The sequence below is a fragment of the Stegostoma tigrinum genome, chromosome 26 (genome assembly GCF_030684315.1).
Source record: "Stegostoma tigrinum isolate sSteTig4 chromosome 26, sSteTig4.hap1, whole genome shotgun sequence".
Lineage (NCBI taxonomy): Eukaryota > Metazoa > Chordata > Chondrichthyes > Orectolobiformes > Stegostomatidae > Stegostoma > Stegostoma tigrinum.
The window spans coordinates 41449892-41468595 of NC_081379.1; the positions used below are offsets into that span (position 1 = coordinate 41449892).

Consider the following 18704-nt stretch of genomic DNA (forward strand, 5'->3'; position numbering starts at 1 on the left):
ATAATACGCTATCAATACATGGCGGGTGAATATCATGGGAAAGAAGTAAACAGTATTACATCTAAGAAATCTGCAAAACTTAACATACACTTGCATTCATGTTGTGTTGAGACGTCCAGTGGTCGTGAACAAAGTGCTTTACAATCACGTTTTGAAATGTAGTCTCTACTGCAGTGTAGCAAACATGGCAGTCAGTCTGCACTCAGCAAACTTACATGAACAGCAATACGATAAATGACTCAAATGATGTTTATTGAGATGGCAACTGAGGAAAAAATATTGGCTTGGGCACAAGGGATAACTCACCTGCTTTTCCTCAACATGGGAACCTTAACATCAACCTGAGATGGCTCTTATGGTGCAGTGGTAGTAACTCTACCTCTGAATCAGGAGGCCCAGGTTCAAGTCCGGAGGTGGGGTACAAAATCTCAACAGGTGGATTAGGAAATTAACTAACATTAAATTGAGCAGGTAGATAGGGGGTTGATTCAACATCTCATCTGAAAAATGACACCTCCAAACAACGAAATGCTCCCTCAGTACTGCATGAGTGTCAGACTCCACTTTTGTGCTCAAGACCTGAAGTAGGGCTTGAACCCAGATCCTTGCAATTCAGAGGCAAGTGTGCTGTCTACTAAGCCACAGTTGATATATACTGGAAACAGATATGAAATATACATGATATATTTACACCCTGAAATTTTAGCACTGATTAATTTTTCTGCAAGCACCAATTTGAAGCTGGTAACTTTCCATATGGCAAATCAACAGCACCAAGTTAAACTGGCGCTCTCCATTGATGCCTGCTCAGTTGGACTGTTTATATATATCCTCAACTTTGCCCCCACCTTTGTGAATGTTTGAATGCCAGCCAATGAACCAGCGGGACTTTGATTCACATTTTTCTTCTTGAAAGAAAGAGTGCACAACCAAAAATAGAAAGCTAATTTAAGCCAAGTGGGATTGGATGTTTATGGGCTAAAGCAGTTTGACTCGACAAATGGCACAGAGGAATGACTAAAACAGTCTAGATCTTTCATTTAGTATAACTGCAGTGTTAATATAGTCCCATTTAATTCAACATGTTAGCTGTGATGTTAAATTTATTCACAACAGGTAGCAGGGATACACTAATCAGTCCAGAGCACATCTGTCTCAGGAGCTAAAGAGCTGTCAGGCATCAGGCAACAGGATCATCTTCAAACAGCAGGGCAGACAAATACCATCGAAGTGGATGAGAAGCCTATTGCCTGGCTCAGGGAGAAGAGAGTCTCAATCATTAAAAGTATCTCTTCAGAATAGGGTGACCTTAGAAACTGTGGCTGAGGTGACAGTAGGGGGATGGCGAATTCTGAAGGAGTGACTCCTGGAAGAGAGAGAAACCTCAGGTACTGATCTTGCACTGAGCACCTGCGAATCAACCCAGGGGTCCAGTGTCACCATGTATGCAACTGTGAGTCTTTAGTACAGATCAAAAAAGGTACGACTAAGAAGGCATGGAAATATTCACGGATCAACTACTGGATTCTTTTGTTAATCTTTGTACCATTTCACTGCTTACATTGAATGTTCTATGATTAGAAATGAACCATTGCAAAAGCATAGACATTGTTTCTTATCAGCTCACAGGAATATCGAAGGAATGGCACCCCGATTGCAATACATTATAATCGAGATCAATAATGGATTATTAAACCAAATAGGAGAGACGTGAGCACAATGCTGGTTCTGGGAGTTGGACCCAATCGCGTGCATTCTTTTCTGAATCAGCGCCTAACAGCAAATAAATATTACTGAATTTTCTTCTGATCCGGTTCCCGTACCCACAATTACAGTCATGTGCAAGTTGCTGACCGTGCAGTTTTTTTGTGTTAAAGATGAGCCAGGCTGTGTGTGTTAAAGAGAAGCACTGCAAGGCCACTAACCCCTCTTCAATTTACTCAGGCAGCCCGAGTGGCAGAACGAGCGTGCGGATCCCGTCTCCCAGCAGCTTCTGCCCTTCATCCCCTTCGGCTGGGTGTCCTGGGGAAGCGGAGCCGAGCTCGGTTCTCGATCAGTCACCGCTGCCACTCCTCGGCGGGGAATCTCTCTCACTTGCAATTACATGCTGCTCTTCCTTCCCCCCACTCAATGCAGCACTCCGGGCTGTCATACCACAATGCACTGCTGCTTACTCTACAACACGGGCCAGTTTAACTCCTCACCTCCCAACATCGCTTTCACTGCATTCAGTACCCTGTCCCCATTCTGTCACTGGATACACTCCCCGTCGTCTCTGAAACAGCTCCGCACGTTCAGATACAACAGTGTGACACCGCGGTATCTAATCCAAGGGATTCAATACTATTAAATTAGGAGCCTAACTGAAAGATTTGGATGGTGCATACCAAATAATGAATACCCAGGAATGTTATTAGAGAGGAGTGTAACCACCTGAAGAATTCAGATTTAAGATCAGAGATAAATGGGAACTGCAGATGCTGGGGAATCCAAGATAACAAAGTGTGGGGCTGAATGAACACAGCAGGCCAAGCAGCAACTTAGAATTCAGATTGTTGATTTATAGGAATAATGGACAGCCAGGAGTGAGACATTGGCAGGAATGAGTTCTCAGTAATTGGCATGTGGAACTAGAAGTGAAAAAGCAAAGATAAAATGTGCAACCTGTAGAAAAATTAATTATTGGGCCCCATGTGTGGAGTCATACAGTGATAGAGATCTATAGCTGGGAAAAAGGTCCTTCGGTCCGGGGTGGCACGGTGGCTCAGTGGTTAGCACTGCAGCCTCACAGCACCAGGGACCCGGGTTCAATTCCAGCCTCAGGTAACTGTGCGGAGTTTGCACATTCTCCCTGTGTCTGCACGGGTTTCCTCTGGGTGCTCCGGTTTCCTCCCACAGTCCAAAAATGTGCAGGCTAGGTGGATCGGCCATGCTAAATTGCCCGTAGAGTTCACGGGTGTGTGGGTTATAGGGGATTATAGATGCTTCAAGGGGCAGTATGGACTTGCTGGGCCGAAGGGCCTGTTTCCATGCTGTAGGGAATCTGATCTAATCCGCTGCATCCGCCCCGGTCAAAAACAACCATCTGAGATAACAAAGGTGTAGAGCTGGATGAGCAGAGCAGCATCAGAGGGGCAGGAAAGCTAATGTTTTGGACCTAGACCCTTCCTCAGAAATTCCAAACCCTTTTCCAGCATTTGGCCTTTAGTCTTGTATGCCTTGGTATCGCAATTGCGTATCATTAAATCCTTACAGTGCGGAAGGAGGCCATTCGACCCATCGAATCACACCCGTCCTCCAAACAGTATCCCAGCCAAAGCTATTACCCTACCCTTGACCTGTAACGCTGCATTTCCCATGGCTAACCCATACACCACTGGACTGTGGAAGGAACCCCACGCTGATACAGGGACAAGTGCAAACTCTAGAAAGACAGACGTCCGGGGGTGGAATCGAATCCAGGTACTAGCACTGTGATGCAGCAGTACTGAACCACCGGAAATACCTCTTCATTGTTTGAGGGAATCTGCTTCTACCAGCCTTACAGACGGTGAGTTCCAGATTTCCATCACCCTCTGGATGAAAATGGTTTTCCTCACATCTCCTCCAAACCTCCCGCCCCTTATCTTAAAACTATGATCTCGGTCATTGAGCCCTCCATCAAGGTGAAATGTTTCTTCCTGTCTACCTGATCTATGCACCTCAATTTAATACCTCTTAATCATGTCCCCCAAAATCTCCTCTGCTCCAAGGAAAGCAATCCCAGGGTGTCAAACCTTTCTTCATAACTAAACCAAGCAATGCCCTGGCAAATCTCCCATTCACCCTCTCTAGTGCTATCATATCCCTCCTACAATGTTGATTCCTAAACTGCACACAATACTCGACCTGTGGCATAACCAACATCTTAAACATTCCAGCATAACCTCCCTGTTCTTCAATTTTAGGGGACAGCTGTACATATACACCAAGGTCCCTCCGATCCTCAGCGATTCCCAGGGTCCTACTTGTCATCAATGTATTCCCTTGCCTTATTTATCCCAAGTGTATCACCACTTACCTGGATTGAATTCCATTTGCCACAGATCAGCCCACCTGACCAGCCTGCTATACCCTCATGTGGTCTAAGGCTGTCCTCCTCACTATTTAACACTGCACCAATTTGTGTATTTACTGATCAACCCCCTTACATTCAAGTCTAAATCATTTATTTAAATCACAAAAACAGTAATGGCCCTAACACTGCAACAAACATAGTGGAGAAGGTCTGGCAGCATCAGTGCAGAAAAAGCAGGTCCAGAGATCTTTCTTCAGAAATCCAACACTGACTCTTGGAGGACCCTACTGGACACAGATTTCCAGTCAGACAAACACTCCTAAATCATCACCCTCTGCTTCCTGCTGCTCAGCTACTTGTGGATCCACTTTGCCATATTTCCTTGGATCCCATGGGCTCTGACCTTTTGCTGTCGATCTCCCTTATCATTAGCCCTGCTGAAGTCCAAGGAGACTACATCAAAAGAATGACGACTGTGGATAACTAAATTTAGGAAGACTGTCAAGGCCACAAGGAGAATTCACTAAGACAACACCAGGGGTTTGATAATGAGAATAAATTAGTGAAGAAGTGTAACTGGACTGGAAACGCTAATTGTTTCTTTCCACAGATGCTGCCAGACCTGCAAAGTTTCTCCAGTTCTACTTTTAATTCAGAAATTTAATTTAGAGCTTTGTTATCACAGTATGGACAAAACAAAAGGGTCATTAAGGATTCAACAAAAGGATTTAATAAAGTAAATTGCAACTGATAAGTCAATGAGTAGTGGAAAGCATTAAAGATTATTAGAAGCGAGAGTTTAAGCAATTATTATTTACAGAGGGTCATTGGGCAGAAAATGGTGGAACAAAGGGCCTTTAGAAAGGAAAGGGAAGACTTTTTAGTAAAAAAGGTAATCTGGAGAGTAGGCAGGACAATGAGATTAGGTAAAAACTATTTTTTTTAATGAGGAATGGCTTGTCACATATAGGTACACAAGGACACATGGCTATCCAAAAAATGCAAACCAACTGTTATGTCCTACATCACAATGAGATGAGATGTTGAAGAACTGACTCTACAAGCATTATACCATGAAGGAAAAATATAAATTTGGTTGCAGTTCTTCCTCAAATGTCAAAGGCTGAACTATAACTGGTCAAAATAAGTAATGCAGTGAGCAGAAAGACTCACAATTAGTGTTACAGGACAGAAAAACTGACCTCCTTAGTTCAATCAGCTCACTTTTGAGGCTATTAACACTAGCCACAGTCAACCTGAGGCAACACTAAACAAAACTGGCACTGATGCATTCAAAGGCAAAACAAGAGAAGCAGCAGAAATATACCAGAAAATGTTAAAAAGAAAGCAATAAAGATTGCTTTTTTTCATGATGAAAGACACAGATTCAAATCCCGCCACGACAGTCGGTGGAATTTAAATTCAATAAATATCTGGACGTAAGAATCTAATGCTAACCATGAATCTGTTGTCAATTAATGGAAAAACCCATCTGGTTCACTAATGTCCTTTATAGAAGGAAATCTGCCATCCTTACTGGGTCTGGCCTACATGTGACTCCAGACCCACAGCAATGTGGCTGACTCGTAATTGCACTCTGGACAATTAGGGATGGGCATTAAATGCTGCCTGGCCAGTGATACTCTTATCCTGTGAATGAATAAAGAGAAAGAACATCACAAAGCACTTTACAATCAATAAAATGTTACTGAAGTGTACTCACTGTTGTAAATTTGGAAACTCAACATACATTTTCACACAGCATGGTCCCAAATACAGCAATGAAATATCATTTGGTTTCTATATTCTGCAACTCATTAAAACCAAGAATTGCAGTCACACTTGATGTGACAGGCTACTTTCAGAATCTGCTGATGCTCTGTAAATTTAAAGAAATGTTCTGACAAACCAGTAATGAATCTCAATGCTTTACCGATTGGATTGCTAGGAGAACACTAGTTGTGGTGCACAGGGACACGCATTCAGTCTGGCTAGTCCTCTTTGATTAGGGAACCAATGACCAATCTACTGCAAAATTGATGTCAAGCTCGACCACTGTGAGAACCACAGATTTTTTTAAACCTACTGGTCTGATGTCATTACTACAGATTAATATGTCCTTTTTGCTTTTCACAGATGGGGCTGCCAACCCGCTAGAATTGGCCTGAAGTCTTCAAAAATTGGAAACCAATCTCCAGGAAACTACTGCCTGCAAGCCTAGAGAAGGATCATGAAGGCCATTAGAAAACAACCTGTCATTTTCTTTGAACATTTCTTTTTAGCAGATGTAAAATACATTGAAAATGGGAAAGAAAGGCTACTGCCTATAGGTCGACTGTTTAATGAGTCATTTTGTTTTCCAATAGGTGTAGGAATGCAGTGAGTCCCAAGAGCGTTGATCTAGAGCATGGGCTAAGTCATGTGATGAAACCTCTAAGAATCCATTTAACCGTAGTTCATAGACACCAACAAAAGTCACTAGAAGTTCCAGGCTGAACTCAATCTAAGCAGTCAGTAAATTTATTTTGCTGCATTCCAATGTAATGCAAATATACTTTCAGTAATTTGTAAAAGTCACATTGTTAGTCACATGTAAGCTGGAGAACTGTGTCCACTTTTAGCTATTCATAGGATGTGGGCATCGCTGGCTAGGCCAGCATTTATCGTTCATCAATAAGAGGACAGTTAAGAATTGTTGCTGTGGGTCTGGAGTCACATGTACGCCAGCCCAGTTAAGATGTGCCAGTGTTGGACTGGGGTGGACAAGGTCAGAAAAGGTCTATTTGAAAACACAAGCTTTCAGAGCCTCACTCTCTGAAAGCTTGTGTTTTCAAATAAACCTGGTGGACTATAACCTTGTGTCATGTGATTTTGGACCTGGCCCAAGTAACGACAGTATATTCTTCCCCAAAGGACATTAGTGAACTAGGTAAGGTTTTCCCTGACAAATCAACAATGGTTTCTTCATTAGACCTTTAATTCCAAATTTGTTATGGGGCCATGGCAATATTTGAACCCAGGACAGCAGATTAATAGTCTAGCAATAAAACCACTAGGCCAAGATTATTTAGGAAGGATTTGAAGGCCTTTGAGTCAAAACCAAAAGAGACTTACTGGAACACTACAAGGGATGAGGAGCTTTACTTATATTGAAGACTAGAGAAGTTCAAAATTATAAGGCAGATAGGGAGAAACCATTTCTATTTTTAGGAGAATCCGTAATCAGAGGTAAGAGATTCAAGATCATTGGCAAAAGAACAAGTGGGGAAAGGAGATATTTTAAAAAAAAGTGTTGGCACTTGTTAATTAGCAGAGCAGACTCAATTCCAAGTGTGAATTTTACAAACACTTGAAAAGGGAAATATTGCAGGGTGAAGGGGAATGAGCAAGACAGTGGCACTAAAGCTTTGTTCAAAAGTTGGCACTCGCATGATGAGCCAAATCGCCACATTCTATGTTACACTGTTCTATCAAATCCATTCTTCTTAGTCAATATTGAAGCCATAATGAAGGACCTCATCCTACATCAAAGTGAACTCTTGGGTCCATTATGAATTGGTGTCAAACACATCAGCAGCAATCAGCCAACTGAAGTTTATTCAATCCTAATAAAAAGAAATTGTGCAAGCAAATGGTTTTTGATGAGAAATTGCAAAGATTATAGTAAAATGCTAACAATGGAAAGGGAATGGGTACAATAAAAGTTGAAGTGTTTACATTTGTCAGCAATGGACATTAATACAATTGTTGTTGCACCACAACCTTATCGAGGTAAAAGGTTAAACATGTGCATACCTAGATATTTCTAGTCAATCTGTGGAGAGATTATATCACACACATCTACAGCAGATGTGACTTGAAACCAGACCTCCTGGCTTAGAGGTAGTGACATTACCACTCCACCACAAAGAACTCCAACATGCGTGTAGCTATATATTTTCCTCATCAACTTGCTCACAGATATTATAACACAAATCTGGAGGAGGTGGGATTTGAACCCAGGCCTCTTGGCCCAGAAAAAAGGACACAACGCTGCACCTCCAAACAGCCCCGATGTGTGCATATCTAATAAAATCCTTTGATGGGTTTCACATATTTTTGGATGTGTAAACTAGAGGCCTGTAAGTCTGCCTCCTCTACATTGGGGAAACCAAGCGGAGGCTTCCTCTACATTGGGGAAACCAAGCGGAGGCTTGGGGACCGCTTTGCAGAACACCTCCGCTCAGTTCGCAACAAACAACTGCACCTCCCAGTCGCAAACCATTTCCACTCCCCCTCCCATTCTCTAGATGACATGTCCATCATGGGCCTCCTGCACTGCCACAATGATGCCACCCGAAGGTTGCAGGAACAGCAACTCATATTCCGCCTGGGAACCCTGCAGCCATATGGTATCAATGTGGACTTCACCAGTTTCAAAATCTCCCCTTCCCCTACTGCATCCCTAAACCAGCCCAGTTCGTCCCCTCCCCCCACTGCACCACACAACCAGCCCAGCTCTTCCCCCCCACCCACTGCATCCCAAAACCAGTCCAACCTGTCTCTGCCTCCCTAACTGGTTCTTCCTCTCACCCATCCCTTCCTCCCACCCCAAGCCGCACCCTCATCTACCTACTAACCTCATCCCACCTCCTTGACCTGTCTGTCTTCCCTGGACTGACCTATCCCCTCCCTACCTCCCCACCTATACTCTCTCCACCTATCTTCTTTTCTCTCCATCTTCGGTCCGCCTCCCCCCCTCTCTCCCTATTTATTCCAGTTCCCTCTCCCCATCCCCCTCTCTGATGAAGGGTCTAGGCCCGAAACGTCAGCTTTTGTGCTCCTGGGATGCTGCTTGGCCTGCTGTGTTCATCCAGCCTCACATTTTATTAGCCTGTAAGTCTGAACTGGTTTCTCAGTAATAAATTCAGGTGTACCTCATCTAGTATTCCAGATAATATCCTCTAAAAGGCTGTGCTTGCGATACAATGATAGTGCATCTGACTCGAGACCTGATGGCCCTGTGTTCAAATCAAAGCAGGCTCAGGAAGTTTTATCTCACCTCAATTTCCAAAGATTCTTGTGGTGCAGTAGTAGTGTTCCTACTCCTAGACCAAATGACACAGGTTCAAGTCCAACCTGTTCCAGAGGGGTGTAATAACATCTCTGAAAACAGGCTGATTTGAAAAATATGCCAAGTTTGAAAAAAAATCTTGTGAGATGATTTTGGAAATAATGAAGTCAACACGACTTTTATATATCAGAGATAGTGGGAACTGCAGATGTTGGAGAATCCAAGATAACAAAGTGTGAAACTGGATGAACAAAGCAGGCCAAGCAGCATCTCATGAACACAAAAGCTGACGTTTCGGGCCTAGACCCTTCATCAGAGAAGGGGATGGGGAGAGGGTTCTGAAATAAATAGGGAGAGAGGGGGAGGCGGACCGAAGATGGATAGAGGAGAAGATAGGTGGAGAGGAGTGTATATGTGGGGAGGTGAGGAGGGGATAGGTCAGTCTGGGGAAGATGGACAGGTCAAGGAGGTGGGATGAGGTCAGTAAGTAGGAAATGGAGGTGCGGCTAGAGGTGGGAGGAGGGGATAGGTGAGAGGAAGAATAGGTTAGCGAGGCGGGGACGAGCTGGGCTGGTTTTGGGATGCAGTGGGGGAGGGGGAGATTTTGAAGCTTGTGAAGTCCACATTGATACCATTGGGCTGCAGGGTTCCCAAGCGGAATATGAGTTGCTGTTCCTGCAACCTTCGGGTGGCATCATTATGGCACCGCAGGAGGCCCATGATGGACATGTCGTCTAAGGAATGGGAGGGGGAGTTAAAATGGTTCACGACTGGGAGGTGCAGTTGTTTATTGCAGACTGAGTGGGAGTGTACTGCAAAGCAGTCCCCAAGCCTCCACTTGGTTTCCCCAATGTAGAGGAAGCTACACCGGGTACAGTGGATATAGTATACTACATTGGTAGATGTGCAGGTGAACATCTGCTTAATATGGAAAGTCATCTTGGGGCCTGGGATGAGGGTGAGGGAGGAGGTGTGGGGGCAAGCGTAGCACGTCCTGCGGTTGCAGGGGAAGGTGCCGGGTGTGGTGGGATGAAACCTTTCATTGCCTCCAGGACATTTCAAAGTGCTTCACAGCCAATGAAGTAATTTTTTCTTTGAAGTGGAAAACAGTGCAGTCAATCTGCACATAGTAAGATGCTTAAATGGCAATGAAATAATGACCACTTAAAAATCGTACTGATCTTTTTTGAGATATAATATTTACCAGAATGCAGACAGAACCCTGGTCCTCTTCAAAGTAGTTTCTGGGATCTTTCACATCTATCTAGCAAAATAGAGGGTGATTTAGTTTATCTTTTGAATGGGACATTAAACCAAGAAAACTAAACACACCCAATGACAGAGCAGCCTGGGACAAGAATAGATACAGTTGGAAAAAAATCATTACAGGAGATTCCTCAGTCCTCAGGGAACGGGGATAGTGCCAGAAAATCCAGGGATAACACACTGACTAGGGGAAAAGAAGAACAGGCATTGTGCATTCCCCTGGCCACTTTCAATATCCCTTATTTTTAATATACCACTAGAGGTGTGTCAGTAGTGCTGAATTTACCGGACACCACTTGTGATGGACTAACACACTCTTTTGGGCATTCTGAGATTATTAAATTTAATAGGTGAGCCAACAGCAACAAAATTCACAGTGGAAGCTATGAACTCAGGATGGGTCAAACGAACACAACTAAGTGGCAGCAGGCAGATGCATTGCATTATATCATGAATGCCGCTTAACACAGTGACATCATAGACGAGTGTATCCATGTATTACCTAAACATAGCAGAATGTGTTGGCAGTGTAGACGTCAAGATGATGTTTCCACTAGTGGGAAAATCTCAAATCAGAGGTCATAGATACAGAAGAAGGGGGCACTCATTTAAAAGTAAAATGTGAAGGAATTTATTCTCTCATACAGTAGTGAACGTCTGAGATTTTATGCCCCAGAACGTTGTGGCAGCTAGATCACAAAGTGTTAAGGGAGGACGTAGATTTTTGAAACATTGGGGAGTTGAAGGCAATGGTGAACTAGCACGAAAGAGCTGAGGCCTAGGGCAGATCAGACATGTTATTTTAGAATGTTGAGACAGGCTTGAAGTGCTGAATAGCTGACTCCTGCTCCTATTTCTCATGCTTTTATCATAGGCTGATGCAACAACATTGCATTAGAAAATTAGAATGTCTTTTAGTACTTATCTCATGGATACCGCACATGGATGTATTAATATTTGTTTATTCACTTGATAATCAGGCATTTCAGCAGCTTCTGGTCCTTAAGTTTATGTTTGGGTGTGGATAATTTACTATCCTTTTAAAAAATATCCAGCTTTATTGTAACAGTATAGGTCATTATGAAATAAAATAACAAAAGAACTGCAGATGCTGTTCTGTGGAAGGGTCACCAGACCCAAAACATTAACTCTGATTCTCTTCAAGGATGCTGCCAGACCTCCTGAGCTTTTCCAGCACTTTCTGTTTTTGGATCAAAATGACCTGTAATCTTCTTTCCTCTCCTTCCAGGTAAATGTAATTGATCCACGGAGATGGTGTCCTAGAGTGGTGAACAACACATTCCTCGTAACTGTTTAGTACCATTTCCACCCTAGCCAAACCACAGGTGCGTTGCTGCTCTACTCCATCATTTTACTACAGACTCCAAGTAATGCCTTAGTTTGTGTTTCTTTTCTCTTTGTTTCTATCAATTTATTTACCTTCTAGTTGAGGAAAATCTGTAAGATTATTTCAGCCTTAAAACTAATTGCCCATTCTTCTACTTTAAAATGAATGCAGATGCATGAAAATTGCAATTCATATCAAATTTAACCTCATGTGCTTGAAACTAAATTGAGAGTATCAAATTATACTGATGAGCTTGCCAAGGGAAAGTTAGAGCTCGACATATTTATCTAGACTTATGTTAGTTCATAAACCAATTTACACACAAGCATCATCCCACTCACATCATTCTTGAAATATCTACATGTAATTCAACACCAATCTGAGATTTCACTCAAAATATATTAATTTCATTCAAAATTAACAAGCACAGAATCCATTATACAACCTGCAGAACCACTGTACAGTGGGAAAGAAGGACTATATTAGCCTATTACTCCTCAGGACACTGCCCCCAAATCTAATTCCTATTAATAATAACCTCTGATATAACAGGAAGACTCATGCCAGAATAACTCTCAGATAAATAGGCAGTTTTGGTCGCTTGGTGTGGAAGGGTCACCGGACCTGAAACGTTAACTCTGCTTTTTTTCTTCACAGATGCTGCCAGACCTGCTGAGCTTTTCCAGCAACTTCTGTTTCTGTTCCTGATTTACAGCATCCGCATTTCTTTTGGTTTTTATTTAAGCTGAATAACCTGTTGCTATGGAAGTTTAATGAAGAAAGCAGACATTTAGTTTTACCTAATATATAAAATAGATAAAAGATGGTATGAATGAAGATTTAGAAAGTCTAATGAGAGACTGTGGCACACAGACTGTATTTGACAAATATTGTTTTTTGACAGAATCATTGAACAACAAGGGAGTGCAGTGTTTGATGCATATGTGTACATTCAAAGTTAAACAGAGTTTTAACTTATAACCCTTGCTATAAAAACTGAAATTTCCAGGTGCTTGGGTGCAATTCATTTTAAAGGGAACTTGATACGGTCATTAACACATTGGCAGGTGAATTTACACCCTTTGATTCTCTTCACTCTGAACCACAAGAATTTTGAAGCTTCTCCATTTAATTGAAGTTAGCCTCCATATATTATAAATGTAGTTATGCTCTGCTGAGTGCCGTGAATCTTTTATAACAAGATTGTGGATTAAATTGTTTTGATTAACTCACTGCTGAAGGGAACTAACCTGGTAACTTCAAACACTCTGGTAACATGAAGAAAATGAGTTTGTTGTCAAGGCTCTTTGGAATGAATTGCAGACACTAAAAGACATCGTGTCACTGGTATCATAAACTAAACTCCTGCAGCTGTACAGTGGTAGGCGTGGTTATGTATCTAGTTTGTTTATTTTCTTGTCAGTTTCCAAATGATCCTTCCCATTACAATCTCAGATAATAGATGTATTTTGCATTGATAGTTTAATACACCCATAATCATAACTTTCACTGCCAATCCACAATGTGTGGCATTCACCCTCAGTTTGGCAACAGATATAATGATAAATCTGAATTTGTATTAACCTATAGATTTTATAAGGGATGCCTTTGTGGCCCCTCATGACTCAGTGGTAGAGTTTCTACCTCTGAACCAGAAGACTGTCAAATCCCCTACCTGCTCCAAAAGAAGTTCAAACAGGTCTGTACAGGTTGATTTATAAGGATGCCTGTGTCTCTGTAAGGAGTTCATAAGCAAGTTCAGAGTTAGGTTTTCTTAAACCACCTTCTGCTGAGATTTTGGTCAATCTGGAGAAGGTTAGGAATAATAGTTAAGGAGGGGTGTGTTCCACAACATTCCCAAATTTCCTCATTTCCTATAATCCATAACCATAACATAGGAACAATATCTTTTGAAAGAGAACAATATTTTCCACCCTTCATTACTGCCCCAGCTCGGCCAGGGGTATGGCCACAGGGTTCCAAAACGGGCTGACAGGGGCAACGAAGTACCTTGGGAGTGACGATGCAAACCTTTTTGAGAGTTGTCATGCACAGACTGCATCAGCAACAAAAGCAGCCTTCCTGCTCCTATGATGCTACTTGGGCTGCTGTGTTCATCCAGCTCTACACCTTGTTAATTCTTGTTAGAAAGAAATGTGTAATCATCAAGCAGCATACCAGCCACTTTCTGCCAATAATGCAATAGATTCCACCCCTTGCTTTTTCCCTTCTTTCATTCTTCAACCACATGCCTTGTCCCTCAACCCCAGTCTGGTGAAAACCTTCATCCCAGAACTGGTAAGACACTGTGGCATGAGCTTAGATGCCTCCTTCATAAATATAGAGGACCCTGAGACCAGAGATACTGCTGGAATCAGAGGTATATCTAGAGCAGGCTAATTCTCAAGACATACACTACCAGAAAATCAGGCCTTCACCTGTACTGATTTTCATCTGACTGGCAATTATTAACCACAAGTGTCCCGCATTTGGATATGCATAAGTAGGGGGCTCCTCGGATGCAGTGGTTGTGTCCCTATGTCTGTTCCAGGGGGATTTAACTTCAAGTTACACTTACTCCAGAGTCATATCTTAAGATCTCTGAAGAGGGTAATAATAAATAGATATAAATACGTAAGTGTTACAGTACAGAGCCCAATTAATTTGGCCCAATTAGGCAATTTGGAACTTAACCTCCTCATGAGTAAATAATCAACATTAACTTGACTTAGTCTCACAGCCCTTCAACCACGAAGCCTGGAAGAGAATTTCACAGTCATACAAACAGGTTTATCTTGCTCTCTTTTTGAAGTCTCTTACCTCTAATCTTGTATGTACATAGCTAAACTTAAAACTTCCCCACTAGCACAAATACCAAAAAGGAAAGCCAGTAAAACTGGTGAATGAGACATTTAGGCCAACTCATTGTGTTAAACTGAAAATGGAGGCAAATTACAATCAGTGGATTAATTTCCAAACATTCCTGCTTTTTCCCTCTGGGTAATTGGTTTCTGTTAATAATGTCCCACACTGCCCCACAATATACATTATTCTGATTTTTAAAAAGAACTTCAAGTATGTCTTGGCATTTTAGTATCTAAGGATCATTGCAGAATCATGACTGTATAGGTCCTATTGAATCTGTAATGTAGCCTGTCTTAAGGCTTGATAATTGTCCCTACACTGTGAAGCCCAATTCCCATCTCATTTCTCTACCTGAAGCTTAAAGATTTTCTGTAAGTACTTCTTAGCTTTACATTCTATGCTTCATAATAAAACTTAGAAATATGACTTCTGGCATTTTACTGCCTCTAAAACCCAATTTTCTCTCTTCAATATCCTGTGAAAATGTAACCCAAATCCCACTGCTCTTCCATAGCACTAAGCCTCCTTTCATTTAGAATAATTGCTTCCGCTGGGATTCTTTTTACTCTTGTTACCTCATACTAACATTGAATTTCCTCTGTGGCTTTTCGCCGATATTATTAACATTCCTTTCAGCTTGCTTCAGTCTTTGTAATGATAAACTATTCGTCCCATTTTGGTGTGATCTGCAAATTTGGATACTTTTCCTTGTAGGCTATAAAGCTAAATTATTAATGACCCAAAGAAAAACTGTGCCATATCACACCATCTTGAGAAAATAATACCCTCAATTCCTATCTTCAGTTTTCTCCTCCCTAACTGATGTTATGGACGAGACCAAAGTCTCTGAAAACATGTCAAGGAGATAGTTTAGAAATTAATTTTTTCTTATTTTAAAGGCAAGTACCAGGCATTGTGTTCCAAATGCAATTCAACTGGTCAAACTGCCAGGCTTGAAGCACAACACACTTTATTCTTACACTATAGTTAAACTACAACAAAAGAAAGAAGAATTAGAATAACAAAATCTATTGGAAAACTTTAATAGATTATTTAACTATGAAAAGTATATAGTAACATCCCATAAACACACTCTTAGCGAAGGCAAATTCAGTCAAATAGATTGTCTCTCATGCAATTTTAGCAGCAGGAAGCAAACCCCAGCTTTTAGCCGTAGCCTAAAGAAAGCTTTCACAATCCCAATAGCTACTGAAAAGCTAAAACTAAAGTCCTCGTTCTGAGGGAGCTTGACACCGCCCATTCAGGCTGCTTCTATTGTTCCAACTTAAAAAACCCCAAGGCCTCACAAGCAGTTTACCTTATTGGTTTAAAGCAGACTACCCAGTATCTCTGTCCCAACCTGTCTTCATTAAAAAAAGGACAAAATAAACCTCTTAAATCCATAGTGTTATCACAATAATTATTAAAACAGTTTCTATCCTTACCCCCATACCTCAAATCTTCTCCAGTCGTCTCCCTAATGGTATCTTGTCAAAAGCTTTCCTAAAAATCTGTGTACATTACATCAACTCCACTGCCCAAACTTTCCACACCTGTTATCTCTTCAGGAAAAGCTACTGTCTATATCTCTGTGGTGCCCAACTTTGACTATATTTTATCTATCTAGACATAGAATATTATCCTTAAAAGATTTCAAAAAAATTCCTTGTCACAGTGTCAGTTTCAGTTGCAAGTATAGCACTGGACCAATGTGATGGGCCAAATAATTCTTTAAATTATGTGATGATCTTGTTTTCCAGTTGGTGTAGTTAATATCAATGTTCTGAATGCCATTACGTTAGGGCAACAGATTACTCTAATGGCCTTAAATAACGCTTATTGAGATTCTCTTCCATTGAGAAACCTGGTTGACGAACAAAAGCTAATATACAAGACATCCGCAAAAATCAAAACAGTAAAAGAAAATATGCCAAAAGTAATGCTTAAACCGAGCTGTTAATTGTATCTTAATTGAGTGCTTATTAACGTTCAGGTGGTAGGGAATAATTTGTCACATTGATGATAACTTTGATTGTTGGTACATATTTGTAATATGTATCTTTGTAAGGAGGAAATAGACACGGAAAATCTAGGCTTCAGTTCTATTCTCAATCTTTTGTCATTTTAGAACAGAACTAGGTGATGCCAAACTGTAGCAGGAAGAGAAGACTAAGGAAAGAGATGACTTATGCAGTTGAGATTCTGAGGCGAAAGAAATGAAGCAGCACAGGAGATGGAGTATTTCAGTCTGGGTTTGAAAAGAAACGAGGGGGAATAGTTCACAAGGAGATACGTTAGAGGAAGGGAGGATCAATAATTTTTGCAGTATCAATTAAATAGAAACAAGGAAGTCATGAGTCCAAACATTATTAATTAATTTTATATAAACTACCATCTCGAACAGAGCTCGAAAGTTAACAAGCTAACTTGCTATTCTGGCTAACTTTGTAAACATTACTGACATTAACAGAATTCAGAATGAGAAGACTTCATGGGTTACAGCATCAAGTGGACTCTATTTAGAATATTAATTAATTGCAACATGAACAGATGCGTCATCTCTTTTTGTCTGATGCAGCAACAATAGTTTCCAATCTGTCACAAAACGATAAGCGGTGCATTAATTTTTGATAAACAAAACATACCCATTATACACCCTCTGCCAGTAACTTATTTCAACGGTTCAAATTTTATAAATATCTGCAAAAATATTCTGAAAAAGGGAGGGTTAGTTCTTGATGTCTGCACATCCTAACATAAGCCAAGCATTTCCAGAAAGAGTAAAAAATCTTGAGTGTAGCATCAGTCAAGGCATGGAAACAATTTTACGTCATTTTATGAATCTTTAATCATGGTATCTTGCAGTAGACACAATTTTCATCCCAGCAGCAACAAACAATTACCGTTCACAAAATACTTGATCATTGCATCCTATGATTCCTCTAACTTCCCCATTCCCAATTCTGACCAAATTTTTTATTCCATTCCTTTTCTTTTAAGAAAGGCTTTCTGCTTTTGTGACTCTACCCAAACTTTAGTTTATACAGGACGAGACGTTGGCTATGTAAACCACAAAGGGAAAAAAGGATAGGCTCTTTGCGATGCATCTGTTCTGTTCTAAGAACTACAAGAGGTCACTGCAATGAGACTATATTGTATGTTGAGACTGAGAGAGAATCAATAGCAGAAATTAAGCACATGTTGTGTAACTGGGACTCTATTCTCTGCATTACTAAAAACTAGGCCAACAACCAACAGCTCCCTGTTTGAACTGACACAATCATGCTTCCTGTTTATTAACATTCTGACACTTGTGCCCATTAAATGCAACTGTTTAAAATGGCAAAAAGAGACACATAACAGTAAAGGTATCCAACCATTTTTCTCAGTGAGATCGGTCTGAAAATAATTAGTTGTTTTTTCAATCAACATAAATACATTGGACAGTTAGATGTTCATAATTCACAATTCACATTGTTACTTTTCCTTTAATATGGAGATAAGGGAGGGGTGATAGTGGGAACAGAAGATTGTTGCTTCGCATGTTTCTCTTCTAGTCTGGCTCCTTGAAACGTAACTTTCTTGTGTTCTATTATGTGAAGTACTTCTTAAAAAATCTTCATTCATGGAGTGCGGGTGTCAATGGCTGGACCAACATTTGTAGCATATCCCTTGTTGTTTGTGGGAAGGTGGTGGTGAGTGCCTGCCTGAACTTCTGCAGTCCATTTGATGTACAAACACCCACAATGCTACAAGGGAGGGAGTTTCCAGGATTTTAACATAGCAACATTGAAGGAAGAACAATATATTTAAAGTCAGGATGGTTAATGCCTTGAAGAGGAGTTTGCAGGTGGTATTCCATTGTATCTGCTGCCCTTGATCATCCAGATGGTCATTGTTGTGGGTTTGGAAGGATCCTTTGGTGAATTTCTGCAATGCATCTTGTAGATGGTCTACTCTGTTGATATCAAACATCAGTGGTGGAGGGAATGAATGTTTGTTGATGCAATGTCAGTTGAGCAGACTGCTCTGTCCTGGATGGTGTCAAAGCCTCTTGAGTGCTGTTCAAACTGCACTTGTGCAGGCAAGTGGGGAATATTCCATAATAATCCTGA

At 41.1% G+C, this 18704-nt stretch overlaps 1 protein-coding gene across 7 annotated transcripts in view; it reads right to left on the bottom strand.

Moving 5' to 3' along the window:
* Positions 1-18704, bottom strand: part of LOC125463998 (oxysterol-binding protein 2-like) — a 315453-nt gene that overhangs the window by 177926 nt on the left and 118823 nt on the right. Inside the window, exon 1 of one of the 7 annotated variants that reach the window (XM_048555893.2) lies at positions 1926-2116. The exons of the other annotated variants lie outside the window; for them this stretch is intronic. Coding sequence (XP_048411850.1) covers positions 1926-2004 — 79 coding nt within the window. The 5' untranslated portion in view covers positions 2005-2116. Of the gene's footprint in view, positions 1-1925; positions 2117-18704 lie in introns of those variants that run through there. 7 annotated transcript variants of the gene reach the window in all.